Source organism: Astyanax mexicanus, chromosome 20 (genome assembly GCF_023375975.1).
Source record: "Astyanax mexicanus isolate ESR-SI-001 chromosome 20, AstMex3_surface, whole genome shotgun sequence".
Taxonomy (NCBI): Eukaryota; Metazoa; Chordata; class Actinopteri; order Characiformes; family Acestrorhamphidae; genus Astyanax; species Astyanax mexicanus.
In genome coordinates, this window is record NC_064427.1 from 7657034 (window position 1) to 7678800 (window position 21767).

The following is a 21767-nucleotide window of genomic DNA, read 5'->3' on the forward strand; positions in this document are numbered from 1 at the left end:
AAGCAGATAAAACATCTTAAAAATCAACATATAATGCCCCAATCTGAAGAAACTCAAAAACAGATGAGAAAACAAAGTCATTGATCATCTATTAGTCTGAAAAAGGTTACAAAAAATTCTAAAGCTTTGCTCCAGCGGACCACAGTGAGAGCTATTATTCACAAATGCAGAAAACATGGAACACTGGTGAACCTTACCAGGAGAAACCAACCGACCAAAATTACTCCAAAAGGGCATGAACAACTCATCCAGGAGGTGACGAAATAACCCAGAACAACATTTAATGAACTGCAGGTCAGTGTTAATGATTTAATACTAAGAAAGAGACTGGGTGAAAATGGTCTTCATAGGAGAATTTCAAGGCAAAAAACACTTCGGAACAAAAACAATATTCTTTGCATATCTATAAGCATGTCTATGTCTAAGTTCTCACAGAAATATCTTTTGAACCACTTCAGTAAGATGGACCTTGTATCAACTTTTACTTTCAAACAAAATGGATCGTAGCTTGTAGTTTTGAACAACGCTGATAAATTTAAATGTCTTTTAACAACAACATAAGGGTGGTCTGGCTCTATACCCAGAGCTTCAATACACCCAGTCTTCAATGTATTTATACCGTTTGGCCTCGAACATAACGTCTGTTGCAGCAATCCAGAGAGCCAAATAATAGAGTAAAATACAGTTGGGCTGAAGCAGTTCAGTCTGTCAGCTCTGTTTTAGAAGCAGATGTTATTTTGTTGGGTAAAGGAATGGAGGAAAGAGAGAGAGAGAGAAAGAGGGAGAGTCCGAAAGAGAGCAGTGATTCACCTCTCTGGCATGAGCCCCCCCAAGACCCCTTCCTTCCAGCGAAAGGTTTACCACAGTTCATTCACCCCGCCGAGGGAGTGAGCGAGGGGGAGAGTAATCTGACTGGGGTGTGTTCTCTTGGCCATGCTGCAATGTTTAGGCCAACCCCAGCAAATGCCTTTTTGAGCACAATGGTCTGTTCTGGGAGCTTCTGGTCTTATCTCATGGAATCCAGAGAATCGTGGTCATTTTCTGTGGAAAAGAGACCAGGACACTTTTGATTAAAAAAACACTAAGTGCACACTGAAAAGAAAACTTCTCAGAAGCTGGAAGGGGAAGGGGAAGGGGAAAGAAGGTCATTGAGTGCATCTACAGGATGTGAGGAGAGGAGGGTACGGCGGTGGGCCTGCTAGCAGGAGCCTGGCAGAGTCTATAGGTGTTTTTGTCCCCAGGGGCTTTAGTGGGTGGGAGAGTCTCAAAGGCTGCGAACAAGAAAAAACGAAAGAAAAAGGTTACTCAACTGCGTCACAAAGTACCGGTCATACCAAGAGAACATTGGTTCAAAACCAAGAGAACATTGGTTCAAAACCAAGAGAACATTGGTTCAAAACCAAGAGAACATTGGTTCAAAACATTGAGGTTCCAAAGTGGAGAACTGTTGGGAATGTGGGAAGATTTCGAGGAATCGTCTCCTGAAGAATCATAATCATGGTTTGAAAAGTACGCCCCTTGCAGCTTTCCAAATAGGGGGCTAGGCATGCACTATAAATCTTGAAATCCCTTCAGGCTTGGCATAAAAGATTGACAGTGCCTGGAGTGCAAAAACACACACTCTCAGCTTTGGGCTCATCTCATTGGTTTGTGTGCAGCCTCGTCCCCTCCTCCCCCTTTTTTTTCTTTTACACACAAACATTCCCCCACTCACTCGCTCGCTTGCTCGCTCGCTCGCTCACTCTCTCCTCCCACCCTGCTGAAGTAAACCACTCCACAGTTGTTTTCTAGGAAGCCTGAGAAGAGCTTCTGAGCATAGCTGTTGTTTTCAGGGGCTTGCTTGGACGTAGTGTCTCACAAGCCCAGACCAACGTTTTAGCTTGTAAGCCTAAAACAGGCCCACGGATTGCTAAAAAAAATAAAAATAAAAAAGGGGGAGCAAGTGGACCACATTACACTGTCCATTGGAATTGCTTCAAGCAACCATGCTCTAGGATCTGGCCTTCTGCAGCATTTGGCTTTCTTCAAAAGGCTTTTTTTTTCCTTTTTAACATGTGTTCAAACAAGGATCTTCATCTTGGAAACTTCTGAAGAGATTTTTGTACCATGACAGTGCTTCAAGATATCTGACTGCAGTGGAAATGGCCTAACCCAACCCAACCCAACTTTGGAGACCAGGGTTACTAAGGTTTGTTCACAGAAGGTCCCATTAAGTAAGTAGTACCTATATGGCCTACGCCTCAAAGGATCACTTATCAGTGGAAGCCAGTGGACACTGTTTCTAGAATCGATGGAAACAAGTATAATGGTCACAAAACAAGGAAACAGTTGCTTGGGATGGTGAGTTTCCATTTGGAGTGTTCCACAGGCTTGGAGAATTAACTTAACATCATTTTGCTGCTTCAACACTGCTTCAGATCTTTAAGGTAGGACAACTGGTTGATCTGCAAGTACTGGCTGAAATTGTACTTCACAGGATCCACTATGAAGCTCTACTGAAGCCTGGAGTACCACCAAGTGTGGTACAACATCTATGTCCTTCCAGTACAGTTTGAAAGGTGTACAGCAATCGATTCATCCTTCAAAGAAAGTCTGCTCCTGGAATGCATACCATACGGTCGGATGATGAGAAACTGGAGTAACTGGAGGACTTAGAAGAGGTTACTTTTGGTCAACCACTCATGAAACCAGGCTGGGGCTCATCACAGCACCCAGAGCTTGTTCTCCTCCAGGAAGAATGTCCTCTAATGTCCTTCTAAAAGACTACTGAGCTAAGGGGACAACTTAGCTGAAATATTCTGCAGACTTTTTCCTTGTTTGGACGGATGGAAATGGTCAGCATGGAGACTGAGACTGACTCACTGTCTGACTGGGAAGCAATCCTAGACCCTGAGGGATTGCAGTGTCATTGGACACATTGGGAATGGGAATCTGAGAGAATTCCTGCAGTAAGTGATTGGGAAATCTTTAGATTCTGGTCTGTTAGAGAGTGCAAAAGCCCAGAACCATTGGCTAGCAGATGTTTTTTTTTTTTTTTTTAATAGATCAAATTATTGAGTGACCTTCTTTGGGAAGAAGGTCCTGACATAATCCCTTGGGGAAGTAAGAGTGATGCTCTATTGAGATCTATTGAGACTGGAACACTTGAAGCTCTTTAAAAAAAAGCATTTCAAGCACTATTTTACATATCTTTCATGAACTTAGTTTTTATTTTATAACCCTTAACTTTTAGTCGATTATATTTAACCAAGCAGAACGAGCAGAAATTTAGGGACCGTATGAAAAATAATGGTCAAAAGAATTAATAAATACTTTCTTTTATCTTTCTCGAAATGTAACCTTGTAATGTCAAACCATTGGTAAAGTATATGTGTACATATATTTGTATTCCACTGTTGGTATGACATTCACATTGCCGAGATCACATTTTGAGAAAGTTCCATAAATGTACTGATTACTCATTTTGTCTGGGATTTTTCCTATGATCCCTAAAGTTCTATTGTGATTTTGACTGGAACACTTGAAGCTTTTTAAAAGGCATTTGTATTTCAATATTAGTATTGACAATATCACATTTTGAGAAAGTTAAATGAATTTATTGATTACTCATTTTGTGCTGTATTTTTCCTACGGTCCCTAAAGTTCTATTGTGATTTTGACTGGATCACTTGAAGCTCTTTAAAAGGCATTTTCAAACGCTATTTTACATATCTTTCCTGAACTTAGCTTTTGTTCTATATCCCTTAACTTTTAGTTGATTATATTTAACCAAGATTGAGGCACAATACCGCCTCTCTCACGCATCTCGCTCCAGCAATGAGCAGCACTTTAGGGACCGTATTAAAATTAGTGGTCAAAAGAATAAATGAATACTTTCTTTTATCTTTCTCAAAATTTGACCTTGTGTTTTCAAACCAACGGTAAAATATATGTGTAGATATCTTTGTATTTCACTGTTGGTATGACATTCACATTGCCAAAATCACATTTTGAGAAAGTTGAATACATTGATTACTCATTTTGTGCTCTATTTTTCCTACGGTCCCTAAAGTGCCACTCAGTGCAGGAGTTAAAAATATTAGCACATCAGCATTGTGCTTTCATCCTGGTCAAACACTTCCATATGAACCCTGTATTCATAGTGCCTTATGAATGCATTTATAATGCATTATATGACATGCATAATACCTTAAAATGGCTGTAATAAGCCTGTATAATTGCTCTTACATACTTACAGCGTCATTCATAACACATTATAAACTACAGGTATATGGGTTTGTAAAGAAACGGTTTATAATGCCTTATAATATCTGTTCATAAAAACATTTTACAATGTAGTGTTGTAATGCACTATAACACAGATTTGGTATATTTTGGTCTTATAGAGCATTATGAGTGCTTATTTTTGGCTTTAAGTGAAGAGTGTGTTTTAAACATGTTTTTTTAACAAGCAAATGTTATTATGCCTCACTGTAGGCATTTGAAAACACACTTCACTTAAACCCATTAAAGAGCATTCATAATGCTCTATAAGACATTACAGTGAGGCATAAAAACAATTAACTTCACTTTTAAAATGCATATGATAACTCACTTTACTTAAAGTCAGTAATGACTTTATATAAGGCTTTATAATGTGTTACACACTTTATAAAAGCCTAATTTGAGAAATCATAGCTGCATATTATAATGCATTATACCAAAATATAGCAAATCTGTGTTATAGTGCATTACAACACTACATTGTACAATGTTCATATGAACAGATATTATAAGGCATTATACACTGTTTCTTTGTAAACCCTTATACTTGTAGTTTGTAATGTAATGTCGCTGTAAGTACTTATGAGCAATTATACAGGCTTATTACAGTCATTATAAGGTATGCATTATTAATGCATTATGAATACAGGGTTCATGGGAAGTGCTACCGAATTATTCTCTACTGCAGGCTCCCATTGTGGTTTTTAGCTCCACCTCTAAAGCTGTGTTTGGTAGAATAGATAACGAGTGAAACTTCTGCCAAAGGAAGGATGCTACAGGCTTTAACTATTTTATCCTTCCTCCAAGCTTGGTGGTTAGCTCTGGCCAGAACACTGTGGTGATGTGTTGTTTGTGTAGTTTTTTTTTTAATGCTTGCTTCTAAACAAGTGTGTTCTTGTGTTTGGACACGTGTTCTTGAACATCACCTCTCTGAATGTTCTTGTTTTGTCCCTTAGGTATTGAGCCCTACGTATAAGCAGCGAAATGAGGACTTCAGGAAGCTCTTCAAGCAGCTGCCCGACACTGAGCGCCTCATTGTGGGTGAGTGGAAAAAAAAAAAAAAGAAATAATGGTCAGTAAATTGAAAGTATACTCAAGTGTAGTCGCAAAGACCATCAAAAATGTTATGATGAAACTGGCCCTCATCAGGACCACTCCAGGAAAGAAAATCAGGAGTTGCCTCTTTTACACAGAATAAGTTCACCAGAGTTGCCAGCCTCAGAAACTGCTTTAAATTAACAGCAGCCAAGATACTACAGGATTCCCTATGTGTTCCTTTATACTCTTTATAATAACTTCAGTAATCATGTACAATGTGGGAAAAAAAAAAAATAAAAAAAATATGGAATGAGAATTTGTGTCCAAACTTTTGACCGGTACTGTATCCCTATAATCAGTATTTATTTATTTATGCTTATTATTTCTACAGTCAGTGTAACTGAATTCCCTACTCAGTGTGTTTAGATCAGTGGTTCTGTTTAGAACCACTGTTTAAGAATGGTCAGAGCACATTTAAATCTTTAATCTATAACTTCTGAATCCAATTTGCTATTATCTAGACCACAGCTGTCATATTTTGATCCTGAGGACCTCTTAAAGGACCACTGAACTACTGTACACACACTGTAGTAGATGCCTATCCACAGTAAACCGTGCCGCAGTCTTTTTGAAGTCCACCACACTGACCTCTGCCTTCTGGTTTCAGACTACTCCTGTGCCCTGCAGAGAGACATCCTCCTCCAGGGTCGCCTCTACCTCTCTGAAAACTGGATCTGTTTCTATAGCAACATCTTCCGCTGGGAAACGCTGGTACTTAATAGTTTGCCCTCATTACTTAAAAGTTTGACCTAGTACAAAAATGGACCCTGAGGTTGTAATTTCTTGTCGAAGCTGTTTGAGAACAATTGTTGCATTCGGATGTCTATATCTATACTCGCTTCATTTATTTTGGGCTTACATACACAGTCATGCCAAAAGTCATGGGACAGGAACAAGCATCTTGTCTTTCAAACACCCTGAAAATGTGACTAACAATAATAACCTGTTTTTGTATATTTTAGTGGTGTCAATCAAATACAATGTTTTATCAGATTAATCACTACAATATTCTGTGATTAACCACTTGTTCTTCTTAAGTCGCAAGTTTTTATAGTGGATATTTAAATATAAATAAAAGAATGAATGTGAGAAATGTAAAATGCATTTATATTTACAGTATATAAGTGGTGTCATTTAAAATTCTAGTATAGAGGCAAAGAGAGATAAAGCCAAAGTGAGGTGCTGAAATAAAGAATGCATGATAAATTGGATAGAGGAAGTTTTTTTTTTTTTTTTTTTTTTTTTTTACTTTATTATAAACATCTCAGCTTGTAAAGATTGTAAAGATTTCGGAATTAGAGCTTAATTCGCCGAGTATAAAAGGTTGTTTTCACACCTGTAGTTGGTTTCTATGGTCCGGCTCATTTGATATTTCCTTTATTTATCCTTTATTTTCCTTTATAAACCCAAACGCACCAAAATGTGCATCTATAAACCACACAAGCATTCTGTCTTCTCTGATTGGTCAGAGCTGTCTGGCACAGGAGCAAGAAATTGAATATAGTGAGAAGCTGCTTTAACACAGTACAATGCCGAAACAGATGTGAGCAGTGAACACTGCACGTACTGCGCCCTTAGTGTGTAAACAGTGTATTATATGGCTAATATATGTGGTTAAACTGCACCTTATCAACAGTTTATCTCAACTTAAAAGAAAATATTTGATAGCTGGGTCAGATCAAGACCAGATCACATTCTCACCACAAGTGAACCGGAAAAAAAAAAAAAAAAAAAAAAAAAAAAAAAATATATATATATATATATATATATATATATATATATATATATATATATATATTTATTTATTTATATATATATTATATATATATATTAAACAGTTAAATTAAAGTAAGGGACCTGTGCGGAATATTTCTTTATACAAGATTTTTCTCATAAAATGTGTGGAAAAAAAAAAAAAATATATATATATATATATATATACATATATATATATATATATATATATATATATATATATATATATATATATATATATATATATATATATATATATATAAATATATATGTATATATATATATAACAGAAATACTTAAGTAAAGTACAGATACTGAAAAATCTACTTAACTACATTAGTGCTTAAGTAACAATAGTTTAGAAATTACCTCCACTTCATATAGAACACATACTCTACACAGGTTTAGGTTTATTCAATGTTTTGTTAGTGAAATATATCTGATATATGTATTGCTCTGTAATAGTTTTAAACGCTCACATCTAACTTCCTTAGAAACAAATCTGAGTAAGTGATTAATTTACTACAGAGAGAGAGAGAAATGCATTGAGGCACTGCAGTGTGGTTAGTAATACAATAAAACTGTTTTATCTTTTCTTTTCTGTGTGTGTGTGGGATCAGCTGACAGTGCGGCTGAAGGACGTCTGCTCCATGACGAAGGAGAAGACAGCTCGCCTCATCCCCAATGCCATCCAGCTCTGTACTGACAATGAAAAGGTGAGCTAGACTACTATCAGTAATAGTATAGAGTGTCAGTCTCCACTGTTCTCTTCTAAATATCCTTCTGTATCTCCATCTGCAGCACTTTTTTACCTCATTCGGGGCACGAGACCGGACTTACATGATGATGTTCCGGCTGTGGCAGAACGCTCTCCTGGACAAGGTGAGACACTGTTGTCTGGAGCATTTGATAGCAACATGTGGCATTATTGGTATTATTGAGATTTAGCACTTAAGCATTACCATAAGAAACCTTAAGAAAACAGAGGCCAAGAAAGTCCAGTTAAACTAAAAATCAGTGAGTTCAGCTTTTCTCTCTCTTTTTCCCCCAAAACATGCTGGACTTGGGTTAAAACCAATAAAACATACAGTACACTAAATAAAGGTCTAATAGTGTTAGTAACAGTTCCAAAGTACCACTATAATAAACCACCTCTAAAAGTATATTTTGTCAGCTTCTTTTTTTTCTTTTTGCTCTGTAGCCATTATGTCCCAAAGAGCTGTGGCACTTCGTCCACCAGTGCTATGGAAATGAGCTGGGCTTGACGAGTGATGATGAGGATTACGTGCCTCCAGATGATGACTTCAACACCATGGGGTGAGTTTTGCCCCCTCCCTCGTACACATGCTGATCCATGGCCATGATTGCTTGATTTTGAGTTCAAATTACTTGAAATAAGGTAAAAATGAAGACTGATTAAGATAATCATTCTTAAAATAAGCATAATCTAACTAACAATGCTTAGTTAGACAAAAAAAAAAGGATTTATTGCCTTAAAATGAGAAAATTCCACCTGCTAAGATCATTTTTTTTGCAGTGTAAGCTTTCCATACCAAACCATGTCTGTATGGAAGAGCCACTGTACCTATTGCCTTCACCATTGTAGTGACAAAATCCTTACATTTAATTTTATATACATTACAGAACCATATTACAGAAAGACAGCCCCCTCTCACAACCATTCTGTCCATTCTCTATGTGTATGAGAGTACCCGCCCCCCTCCCCGAGCTGGTAATCTTGACCTCCAGCTGTTGCCTCTCTCCCTGGTGTAGATACTGTGAGGAGATCCCGGCCGAGGACAACGAGGCCAACGACGCCTGCCCCAAAAGCCCCGAGGTCAAAGTGGACGCCAGCCCGCAGCTGCCCAAGATTTTCACCAGCAATAACCTCTCTTCCACAGGCAGCACTGACACGCCAGTCCACGTAAGAATTAATATTAATCATTTTCACTATTGCATCGTGTAAAATCTTGTGTCTTGCATGTGATTTGTACCTGTTTAACATATGAGAAACATATGAGAAAATGATAGAATTTAAGAAATTAAGAAATTAAAGAAAAAAGGTTCACACTATATAAAAAGTACTGTTTTTTCTAGACTTATAAAGCGCACTATCAATGAACGTCTATTTTCTTGTCTATTTTTATATATAAGGTGCAGCAGATTGTAAGGCGCATTAAGCGACACTAGTAAGGAAGCCTACATCAAAGTGAGCAAGGGTGTCGCCATGTTTCCCTTCTAATAGGGAAGCGCCTAAGCAAACAAAACTGTAATTCTTAAAAAAAAAAAAAAAAACGTCAAACAAGCGCTAAATATTAATCTACACAGATTTCTCTCCTAAAAAATGTTTATTTGGGGGAGTAAAGTGCTTCTGTTTATTTACAGTACGCTTAGATTTCCAAAATGTTGTCTAAGGGTGAGTTTTCAGTGAAGTTTCTTTAGCACTAAGGCTGGGTGCAGCAGCATTAGCATTAGCCGCTAACTGCAGTGCTAGCAGGACAAAAATGCCGCCTGATAGCGCTAGACTGAGGAACCCTGAGTTTTCCGGTAACCCAGGGCACTATCAGCTAGCGGTTTGTCCCACACAGCTTGTTTTAACACATCAAAAACACAGATTACAGTCCAATATACTGTAATCGCCTCTTAACAGAGAAAGAGCTAGCGCTGTGGTTAGCGGTTAATGCTAATGCTGCTGCTCCCAGCCTTAGTGCTGGAGAAACTTCACTGAAAACTCACCCATATAAGGCTGTACTTCTGTGTAGTGACTTTTGAACTGATTATAAGGCACACTGTCGATTTTTGGGAAAATTAAAGGATTTTAAGTGCACCTTATAGTCTGAAAAATATGGTACTGTTTTATATAGCATATCTGAAAAAAATGTTATCTTAAAAAAAGTATTGGTTCCTCTCAGTGGTTGTGTTTTTTTTTTTCTTTTAATTTTGGGTTTTTGTTTGCTTTATTGGTTCTTTGGCCCAATCCCATTTCTCATGTGTATCCCTACTCGTGAGGAAATGAGTGACAAGAAGAAGTGGTTGAAATCCTCTTCTTAAGAAATGGGACAACCCTGCTAGCTACCGAGAAGAACTACTGGACGTTTTTTAAGCTTATTATGAAGAAAAAAACATAAATAAATAGGTGAAAACTACTTTACACTACGATACTGCAGTGTTTTTCATATTGATTTTTAACAAAGAAAATACTACATTTGTGGATTTCTTTGGCTGCTTGAGCATCCACACTGCCAGCAGTTTCTTGTAACCCTCTCATAGCCCTAACACTTCATGGACGGGTATGATTAGGTGGAAGGAACAAAGGTGTGAAATGGTATTGTACATTCATCTTTCTGCTCTCTTTTTGAATCATAGTGGTCTAGTAAAATAATATTAATTAATGCCTGCATTCTGCACTTCTAGTATGACCTAGCACCAGAGGAGGAGTTTACTGGCTGTCTTCCTGAGGACCTCCTAACCCTGCCCTTGCCGGATAACAAGTTATCCGAGTCCAGTGCCCCCGTGCCCTCACCCTCGCTCGACTTCAACGACAATGAGGATCTGCCCACAGAGCTCAGCGACTCCTCGGAAACTCACGACGAAGGTATAATCAGGAATTGAAACCACCCTTTAATTACACCTTGTTAATTGTTCAGATGTTTCACCCGATTAATTGCTTGGTAAGGATGTCATATCACCTCGGGTTACACCACAATTGAAAATTATGCTATTATAATTGAAACATGTACAAGCTAAATTCTAAATGAAAAGAAATTAATATGTTTTTTTCTTTATTCAGAAAAAGATTTTTAAGTTCTGCGGTTATAGGAATGATGAACTGGATATTTAATGACATTTAACCCCTTAAAATGCATTGTACCATATACAGGCTAGATACAAAACCCTTTTTTTCTGAAGTAAAATAACTTATTTAGGAATATCCGAAAAAAAAAAATTAATGTTACAAGCTTTATTTTGACAGACAATAAGAAAATAATTATTTAAAGACCTAAGACAGATCTAGAAGATTTCTTTCTTTGGCGTGATCTAGAGAAGGATGGGGTCGTCCCACTGGTTGTTCTTCATGCTCTTTGAATGTTTTTTTTTTTTTTTTTTCATTTTGGGTTTGTGTTTGCACTTCATGGCAAAGAACTCTCTGAGGATGTGAGAAATAGAATCGTCGCTCTCCACAAAGATGGCCTTGGACAGGGTTGTCCAAACTACGGCCCGCGGGCCATTTGCAGCCCGTTTCCTTTTTCGAATCGGCCCGCGAGGTATTTCAGAAATATAATGAAAGTTGGCCCACTGTTAATCAGGTTTTTATAATGTGAGATTCAAAGTTTGATCACTAGGTGTCAGAAACGGGCCAAGAAGTCTAAAAGCGGAGAGGGTGCGCATTTCTAGCACAGAAAAACGGAGTAAAAGAGTCTAAAAGCAGAGAGAATGCGCATTTCTAGCGCAGAAAAACGGGCCAAAGAGTCTAAAAGCGGAGAGGGTGCGCATTTCTAGCGCAGAAAAACGGGCCAAAGAGTCTAAAAGCTGAGAGAGTGCGCAGTTGTAGCGCAGAAAAACGGGGCAAAGAGTCTAAAAGCGGAGAGAGTGCGCATTTCTAGTGCAGAAAAACGGGGCAAAGAGTCTAAAAGCGGAGAGAGTGCGCATTTCTAGTGCAGAAAAACAGGCCAAAGTCTAAAAGTTGCCGTAATTAAGGAGTTTAATATTAAGAGACATCATGAAATGAAACATAAATTTGAAAAATCTTAGTTTACACAACACTGTCAAAGATAAAGTCAAGTAAAAGTCAAGTAAAATGGTGTGTAAATGAAATAATCAGGAAAAAAGTATTATTTAAAGTGGTATATTTCATTATTTGTTAGTGTGGTCCGTGACTTCAAATATATTTCTCCTTCTGGCCCCCAACAAAAAAAGTTTGGACACCCCTGGCCTAGGCTATAAGAAGATAGTTAATACCATAAGACTGAGCTAGAGCACTGTGACTGCAGTCATCACATTACATGCTCAGCACTGTACTCCTGTCCATATACAAAACGCATATTAATGGCAAATGTAAATTACTCAACAGTTTACTCTACAGTTGTAATACTAAAGCCTGGCTGCTTTAGTCGGTACTCATGTGTCTTCTCTCTCTCTGTTCTGTTCCTCCAGGAGAAGTCCAGGCCTTCCATGAGGATCTGAATGGAAAGCAGTACATCAACGAGATCTATAAGTTCAGTGTGGATAAGCTGTATGACCTCCTCTTCACCGAGTCCCAGTTCATGAGAGACTTCCTGGAGCTGCGCCGCTTCTCTGGTCAGCACCAAAATGCATGGGCAGTTCTGTATAAGCCAAGCCCTTTGCACATCACTTTACTCACCAAACAGAATTAGTTACACAGATATTGATACGATTTATTCCCAAAAATCGCCAGTGCGCCTTTTAATCCTGTGAATTCTACCAGTCAGGCATTAAGGAGCAGTATAGCCACCCTGCTAAAGTACAGCATTATACAGGAGTTTCAGTTCAGTTCTCCAGCACTATTAGCTTTAGCCGTTAACCGCGCTAAGCGCTAGCTCTTTGGTTGTCCAAAGGTGAGTTTTATCGGCCTGTAGCCTGTTGCTAACCTCCTTATAGCACTGCTGGAGCAGTGTTAGCATTAGCTGCTAGCCGGGCTTGCTCTTTTGCTGTTCAGAGGCAAATATTTCAGTCTCCGCTGTCGGGTGGCATTAGCTGCTAATCACTAGAGGTTAGCCGCTAACGCTAATGCTCCAGCTTAGTCTAAATAATCGGAAGCACTTTACTTACCCAAATAAACAGTTTTCAGGAGAGAAATCTGTGTAGATTTACATCCTGCGCTCGTTTGACTTGTCTGAAATGTTTTTTTTTTTTGTTTGTTTGTTTTTTTAAGAATTACAGTTTTGTTTACTTAGCTTAGCTTTACTGCTGAATTTAGAGGGAAAATATGGCGACACCCCCGTTCTTACCTCTAGTTACTACTGTGGCCTTATAAAACGCGCCTTATAATCCGGTGCGCCTTATATTCTGGTATAAAAATAGACCAGAAAATTGACATTTATTTATTGATAGTGTGCCTTATAATTCAATATAATTCGAGTATATAGAAACTTAGTCTAGATTTAATTATTAAAAATCAATATGTATATTTTAGATTTAAGAGAGTGCTGTCCATTCCAGAGTGTTGGCTACAAGAGCATCCCCTTTTTTCCTCAGATGTGGTTTATCGGCCCTGGAAGAAGGAGGAGACGGGGGACCAGAGCAGAGAGATCATGTACACCATCTCCCTCACCAACCCTCTGGCTCCAAAGACTGCAACGGTCACCGAGACCCAGGTCTGCTCTCTGCTTATTCTCCGCACTCAGTTAATCTTCAGTATTCCACTGTGAGATGATTCATTGCATGGTTTTAGCTAAGAGATGGTTAATGGTCTAAGGTCTGACATACTACAAACAAATGCCTATTATTTGTAGCACATTTTAGCTGGAGTTCTTGTGTGTGTGTGTGTGTGTGTGTGTATTTGAAAAATTCACCTGCTGTTTCTTGATTTTTGTTTGTTTCTGTTTCTGTTCCAGACTTTGTATAAAGCTAGTCAAGAGAGCGAGTGCTACATCATCGACGCTGAAGTGATCACCCACGACGTTCCTTATCACGACTACTTCTACACACTTAACCGCTACGTACTCACCAGGGTGGCTAAAAACAAGTGCAGATTGAGGTGAGCCCTCTCTAACATATATATATATATACCACTTTAAAAATGATGAGTTTCTTTGATTTTACCCAATTAAAAACCACTGGAATATAATCAAGAGGAAGATAGAGGATCACTAGCCATCAAACCAAGCTGAACTGTGGCACAAAATTATCCATAAGCAGTGTGTAAGACTGGTGGAGGAGAACATGCCAAGATGCATGAAAACCAGAGACTGTAAAAAAGATGGACGCCCTGTGACCGTTCTCATTCATTTAATTAAAATGAAGCCAAAATCTTCCGCCGTGTTGGCGATCCTGAAACCCGAGTCTGCGCGGTAGAGACCAGAGGAGGGAGAAACACTGTGGAGAGACAGCCTACTCATTTAAATAACCCCGCCCCTGAGGGCTGCCTCCACAGAGCTCACAGAGAGTCTATGGTCCCACCCATACAGTCATTGGTCCCACCCAGGCTAGGTGCAACCCAGCCCTTTTACAATAACCACACCTTTTTAAATAGAGCTGAATAATGTTTTTAAAAAACGAATTATGTGGGGATATAAAAATTTGACAATATAAGAAGAGGTTACAATAGCTGTTGCATTTAAATAATGGAGGTAGAATTACAGTATATTGGGGAAAAAAAACGTGATTGAAAGTTTTCTGTTTTGCCATTGAAACCTATGGGAATGGGTGGGGTTACACAGCTTTCTGCAACCGAACAGCAGGGGGCGCCCGACCTGTGGTGGCTTCACTTTTGAGAGATGATGCTCTGTCCAGCTATACATTGTCTATGATGAAAACTGTAATTAAAAAACAGGGTTATTCCACCAAATACAGATTTCTGAACTCGTAAAACTTTATGAATATGAACTTGTTTTCTTTATTATGGTCAGGGAGGCTGATAAGGTGGACCATGAGTGTAGAAACAAGAGGGTAGTCTTAATATTCTAACTGGACTGTTTATATTATTAATAATAATCATCTATTTTAATAATGCTGTGTTCTGCAGGGTGTCGACTGAGTTGCGGTACAGGAAGCAGCCGTGGGGGTTGGTCAAGGGCTTTATTGAGAGAAACTTCTGGAGTGGCCTGGATGAATATTTTAGACATTTAGGTGAGTGTGGGAATAGGGAGTCCCTTTAACTTTATCAGAACTGTGAACTCTGTCGCTGTCTTATTCAGCAGAAGTGTCTATGTATGCAATAATGCATTTGTGCTTGTATTTGTACATTTGCAGAACTAGAGCTAAGTAAGATGGAGGTAGCGTTAACAGAACCACATGGGCAGTCTCCCAAAGCCAAAGCGGTGCGAGCGGCCACGGCCAGGCGGAGGAAGAGGCCGATGGTTCATCTGCGGCCGCAGCACCTGGACGAGGCCCTGAGTCCCGTCACCACACCTGAGGATGAGGAGGAGGTCATCCATCGCATCAAACATGTGGCAGGTCTGCCAGCCAATCATCCAACAAATTAAAATCAAAGACAATTAAAATAAATTAAAAAAATAGTTAAAATAAAAGTAAAAATAAATTACATAAAAAAGAATAACAAAAACAACAATAATAAAAAAAAAAAAATAAAAAAAAAAAGTTTGGGGAGCCGAGTGGTCCAGCGGCCTAAAGCGCTGCCACTATGGAGCGGGAGGTCGCAGGTTCGAACCCCCGCTCATGCAGCTTTGCCATCAAGCTGCCGGCGCTCAGAGGGAGCAAAATTGGCCCTGCTCCCTCCGGGTGGGTAGATGGCGCTCTCTCCCCACATCACTCCTAGGGTGATGTCTGCAGCACAGGGCGTCTGTGAGCGGATGTATCAGAACCAAGCCGCTGCGCTTTCCTCCAAGCGCGCTGTGATGCTGCTCAGCAATGCTGCATCAGCAGCAGCTCGAAAAGAGGCGGAGTCTGACTTCACATGTATCGGAGAAAGCATGTGCTAGTCTTCGCCCTCCTGGTGTGTTGGGGCATCACTAGTGATAGGGGGAAAATGGGAAAAATTAGAAATAAAATTATATAAAAACAAAAAGTGCAGAGAAGTTAAATTGTTTTAGTTAAAAGCACAAGATAAAAGTAAAGTTTAGTACCAGGATTTGAACACTTCTACATTGGGGTCATTTCTAATATTTTCTGGTAGTCTGTTCTAGTTACAGTATATGCAGCATAGAAACATATAAAAGCTTTTTCACACCAATCAAGAGTTAATTGCTTACATTTCTTGCTCTCATAGTGAGTTAGCATCAGTTGTGTTGTGAAGAGGTATATAGTGAGTTGGTATACAGTGAATAGCACCATTATAGTATAGCAAGAACTACTCAACTAAGTAAAGAACAAAAATTACTTTAAGAAATTTCAGGAATCTTAAAAGTATCATCAAATGCAGTCTTAAAGACCATCAAAAACCTTACGATGAAACATGTAACATTGATATTGACCCTTAGCCATGCACAGCTCTGGAGACAAATAAGAGACCACTTAAAAATGATGAGTTTCTTTGATTTGACCTAATTGAAAAACTCTGGAATATAATCAAGAGGAAGATGGATGAGCCCAAGCCATCAAACCAAGCTGAGCTGCTTGAATTTTTGCACCAGGAGTAAAGGCATAAAGTTATTCAAAATCAGTGTGTAAGACTGGTGGAGGAGAACATGCCAAGATGCATGAAAACTGTGATTATAAACCAGGTTTATTCCACCGAATATTGATTTCTGAACTCTTATTTTTGAACTTATTTTTGTCTTTGCATTATTTGCGGTCTGAAAGCTCTGCAGCTTTTTTTTATTTCAGCTATTACTAATTTTCTGCAAATAAATGCTCTAAAAGACAGTATTTTTATTTGGAATTTGGGAGAAATGTTGTCTGTAGTTTATAGAATAAAACAACAATATTCATTTTACTCAAACATATAACCTATAAATAGCAAAATCAAAGAAACTGATTTAGAAACTGAAGTGGTCTTTTAATTTTTCCCAGAGCTGTATGTTGATTTGTATTAAGTTAAACCTGGGGGACAATCTAATTACATTACCCCACCTCCCCACGCACCACTAATCCCATCTGAATTTAAATCTCAGACATTAGTTTGGTTTGCTCCTGATTATTGCAGTGAGTGGAATCCCAATGGCGCAATCCAAAGAGCTCTCTGAGGCCTTCATAAAGAAGGTTGTAGACGCAGATGAGTGTGACAAGGGACTTAATAAAAGCCAAAACAATCAAAGCAATTAGAAGCCAGCTGTCTCACTGTCTGCTAAATAATTATTTACAAGTGGAGAACATTTGAAACAACTGCCAACATGGCCAGATCAGACCTTCCTAGCAAGTTCAGCCCCTGTTTTATTTTTGTGGGAGGTGTGCATGCAGGAAACCCTAGCTGTGACATGAAATACATCAGGGCAAGACTCAAAATTCAAAATGTCCAGGTCTTGTGATGTCTAGGTGTTCTCTGGCCATCGTTGGTCTTAGACTTAGAATTTTGACTTTATGTACAGTTGTGTACATACAGTCCCCCGTCAAAAATAGCCTAAATAAATGTAAAAGCACATTTTTTTAAATAATTATTTTATTTAAAATAATAATAAAACTATCCACACCAATCTAGCACTGTGTGAAAACATGTTTGCCCCCTAAACCTTAGAACAAAAACTGCAAAAACTTTCACATCTCTGTGGAGAAATTTTGGTCCACTCTTGTTTACAGAACTGTTTTAATTCGGACACACTGGAGGGTTTTCGAGCATGAACCACCTGCCAAGATCATCCATAGCATCTCAATCCGACTTTGACTAGGCCACTCCAAAATCTTTATTTCGTTTTCTAAAGCAAATCAGATGTGGACTTGTTTGTGTGCTTTGGGGTCATTGTCCTGCTGCAGAACCCAAGTACACCTGAGCTTGATGTCAAAAAACAGATGGCCAGACATTCTGCTTGAGGATTGTCTGGTAAACAGCAGAATTCCTGGTTCCATCTATTAGAGCAAATTGTCCAGGCTTAAAACGGGGAAGCAGCCCCAGAGCATCACACTACCACCACCATGTTTTACATTCAGTATGATGTTTATTTATTTTTTTTGTTTTTTGTGTTAGCTTTACATCAGATGTAACAAGACACATTCCTTTTAAATAGCTTCACTTTTGTCACGTCAGTCCAAAGAATATTTACCTTTGAAGTCCTTGGGTTCATCAATATGTTTTTTGTTAAATGTGAAAAAGGCTGTTGTGCTCTTTTTGGTCAGCAGTGTTTTTTGCCTTGGAACCACTTTTGACCAGTCTCTTTCTTATTATTGAATCATTAACACTGACCCTAACTGAGGCAAGTGAGACCTGCAGTTCTTTAAATGTTGTTCTGGGTTCTTTTAAACCTCCTGGATGAGTTGTTCATGCCCTTTTGGAATAGTTTTGGTCAGCTGGCCACTCCTGGGAAGGTTCCCCAGTGTTCCATGATTTCTCCATTTGTGAATTATAGCTCTCACTGTGGTTCACTGGCGTTCCAAAACTTGTACTTCGTACCCTTTTCCACACTGGTAAATGATCAACGACTTTGTTTCCTCATCTGTTTTTGAATTTCTTCAGATCGAGGATAATGTGTTGCTTTTTGAGATCTTTTTATCTGCTTCATGTTGTCAGACAGGTTCTATTTAAGTGATTTCTTTATTCTACAGGCCTGACAGTAATCAGGCCTGGTTGTGTTTAGTAGTGAAATTGAACGTAGCTTTTCAAAAAGTGTGATTAATCACAGTTAATTTATGGGGGGGCAAACACTTTTTTTTTTGTTACAAAGGGCTAGTTTGGATTAGTTTGGATAGTACTTTTTCCCTTAATAAATAAAATTGTCATTTGAAAAGTGCTTTTTACATTTATTCAGGTTATTTTTGTCTGATATTAAAGTTTGTTTGTAATCATAAAAATGTAAATATGATAAAAAATAAAAAAAAACATCTACAGGGGGGCAATTACTTTTTCACGGCACTGTAATGTATTTTGTACATTTCTAAGACATGCTTTTTCTCCATCTTCCCATAATCTTCAGGTTCCACGCAAACCCGACACCTTCCTGACCCGGGCCCTGGTGGCCTGGCCCTCTACAGCGTCTCCAAACTGCTGCTCATCATCAGCTTTGTGTGAGTTCAAGAAACAAGTTTCTGCTTTGAGAAACGTTGGTCTCTGCACAGTCCAGTCACAATATTATGACCTCCTTTTTGTTTCTATATTCATTGTGCCATTCTTATTTTTTGTTCAGATCCACAGGCCATATATAGTAGGAGCACTTTGTAGTTCTGTAATTACAGACTGTCGGGATGCTGGTGGTGGTGTGTTAGTAGAGTTTGTTGTGCTGGTGGTATGAGTGGACCAGATACAGCAGTGCTGCTGAAGTTTTTAAACCCGAACCTCAGTGTTACTGTTGGTCTGACAATAGCCCAAAAAAAACAGAAATATCCAGCCAACAGCATCCTGCGTCAGGTGTCCTGTGGACAGTGTTTTGTGGACAATAATGAAAAACTATAGGACAACCTATGGAAGCCCATTCCCTCCACCTAAAAGAAAAATTTCCAGCATATATTTTTATTATTATTAAGTGAACTGCTATCTCAATATTTTGACATACTAGGTCATTATTCTGAGATACTAGCTCAATATCTTGAGATACTATCACAATATGTTGAGATACTGAGTCATTATTCTGAGATACTATCTCAATATGTTGAGATACTGAGTCATTATTCTGAGATACTATCTCAATATTTTGAGATACTAGCTCAATATTTTGAGATACTAACTCAATGTTTTGAGATAATAAGTCATTATTTTGAGATGCTATCTCAATATTTTGACATGCTACTTGTTTTAGCTGTCCTTTTTTATTGTTTTTAGTTATTGCTTATTATTTTTTTTACTCAGTTTTATTTATTTATCTGTAGTTGCATGTTTAGCATTTTTATTACCTTTGATTTGATATTTTAACATATCGTATACTGTATATCTTATTAGAATGCTCAGTCTTTTTATTTTTACATTTTTTTGATAATCTCTTTTTTTATGTATTCGCTCGGCTACATTGTAAATGAGGGCCATCCTCAATGAGTTTAAATAGGTTATAAAGGTTGATGGATTATACCACACCTCATACACACACCACCACCATCACCATGTGACCAAAGTCACTGAAGTGCTGAAAGTAAATGACCCACCACCCAAATAATAAAAACACTACTCTGTAAGTATCATGTGGGGTCCTGACCATTGAAGAAAAACAGGTTATTTCTCTGATGATAATGAACTATACAGAGAAACAGATACAGGACTGCAGTCTCTAATTGTAGAACTACATTTCTCCTACTGTGTATATTTTTTGTTAGTGAAGCAGAAAACAAGGGGGATGGTTATAATATTCTACTGTATAGACTGTTGGACTGTGTAGACCTTTTGGTGCAATAAGGTGAAGGAGGTGTTTCTCTGTGTTATAATCTGCATCTGTTCTCATCACTTCTCAGATCTCTCGCGTCTGTCTCTGTTTCTGGCCTTCATTTGTCTCTTTCTCTCTTTCTCTCTCTTGTCCTCATTGCATCCTGTAGGATCTGTGTAAGGTATAATACCTTTTAATACAGATGTAGCTGTATGCTAGCATGCCGCCACTAGAGGTCAGCAAAGCCCAGCATATGATAACAGAACATCTGCCAGGCTTGTGTTGAGCCCGAGCTGAGCTGTGTGCGAGGGGTGAAGAGGTGACTGGTGTTTTTGTGCTCTGCTGTTTCACAGCCTGGTGTTGCTGGTTCTTCTCAACATGATGCTGTTCTATAAGCTGTGGGTGCTGGAGTACACCACACAGAGCTTAGCGTCACTGCAGGGCCTGAGACCCGGCGAGAGGTACGAGCGCACACACGCAAGTGAGGACCGCGAGTGTGCTTATTAGAAAAGAAAAGAAATGAAAAGAAAAGAAAATATACACTGTCTGGCCAAAAAAAAGTAGCCACCAAAAAAAAACAATAATATTATATCTACGGTAACACTTTCTTGGAATGTCATCTCTATAAGACTCTATAACCATATTCATAACACAGTATAATGCATAATACAATAATAATATAAACATGCCTATACATATTTATAAAACTCTACTCTCTTATGCGTCACAAACTGTCATTATAATGCATTAATAGCTGTGTTTATAACATGTTATATGAATTATACTTGTCTTGAATATAATATTAGTTATAGTCAATTATAATGTATTATAACAGTTCTTTGTGCGCTCCAAGTAAAGTGACATACATTTTCACTGCAGGACTGGATTAATAACGATAGATATAAACTATTTTACCATGTATATCATAAGCATAGCTTATAATGTATTATAATCACAAGTAATAATGCTTAATAAACATGGCTATAGTGAGTTATGCATTTTTATAAATATTTATAGCCATGTTTTTAATGCCTTATGAATGCATTATAATATATTATGAATGTAGTTATAGAGTCTAATAAAGATGACATTCATAGAAAGTGTTACCATATCTACTTTTAGCTTTGATTCCAGTCAAAAGTTCCTACACCCAGTCCAGACAGAAAAATGGGAAACTAGTAGATTTGCTTAATGTATAAAGCTACAATTTAGTTTTTTTGACCAGTTGGGTTTATCTGTTCTCAAATGACAAGAATAATTTTGAAATGTTAAAATAAACTACTGTCCCCATATAAGTACATTGATTTAGCAAAAAAGTTTATTTTTATTTTATTTTTTTGTACAAAGACAAAGTTTAGCTTTTTTTTATTGTTACAGGTGCATCTAAAATAATGAATATAAATGAAAGGTTTGTTATTTTATTTATCACACACAGAGTGATCTATTTTAAGCATTTATTTCTTTTACAGTTGATGATTATTGACAATTGGTACTCTTGGCAGTGTGAGCAATGGGGCAAGTCCTGCTGGAAAATGAAATCCGCGTTTCCATAAAAAGTTGAAAGCATGCAGAAGG

General features: G+C 38.1%; 1 protein-coding gene across 6 annotated transcripts in view; it reads left to right on the forward strand.

Annotated features, from left to right (window-relative positions):
* Positions 1-21767, forward strand: part of gramd1ba (GRAM domain containing 1Ba) — a 131844-nt gene that overhangs the window by 99597 nt on the left and 10480 nt on the right. For all 6 annotated transcript variants that reach the window (XM_022681024.2, XM_022681026.2, XM_049468405.1 and 3 more), the window contains 14 exons: positions 5220-5304; positions 5969-6072; positions 7737-7832; positions 7918-7998; positions 8318-8433; positions 8890-9040; positions 10531-10711; positions 12271-12414; positions 13333-13451; positions 13692-13834; positions 14822-14925; positions 15049-15252; positions 18819-18909; positions 20546-20653. In XM_022681024.2, coding sequence (XP_022536745.2) covers positions 5220-5304; positions 5969-6072; positions 7737-7832; positions 7918-7998; positions 8318-8433; positions 8890-9040; positions 10531-10711; positions 12271-12414; positions 13333-13451; positions 13692-13834; positions 14822-14925; positions 15049-15252; positions 18819-18909; positions 20546-20653 — 1727 coding nt within the window. The remainder of the gene's footprint in view (positions 1-5219; positions 5305-5968; positions 6073-7736; positions 7833-7917; positions 7999-8317; positions 8434-8889; positions 9041-10530; positions 10712-12270; positions 12415-13332; positions 13452-13691; positions 13835-14821; positions 14926-15048; positions 15253-18818; positions 18910-20545; positions 20654-21767) is intronic.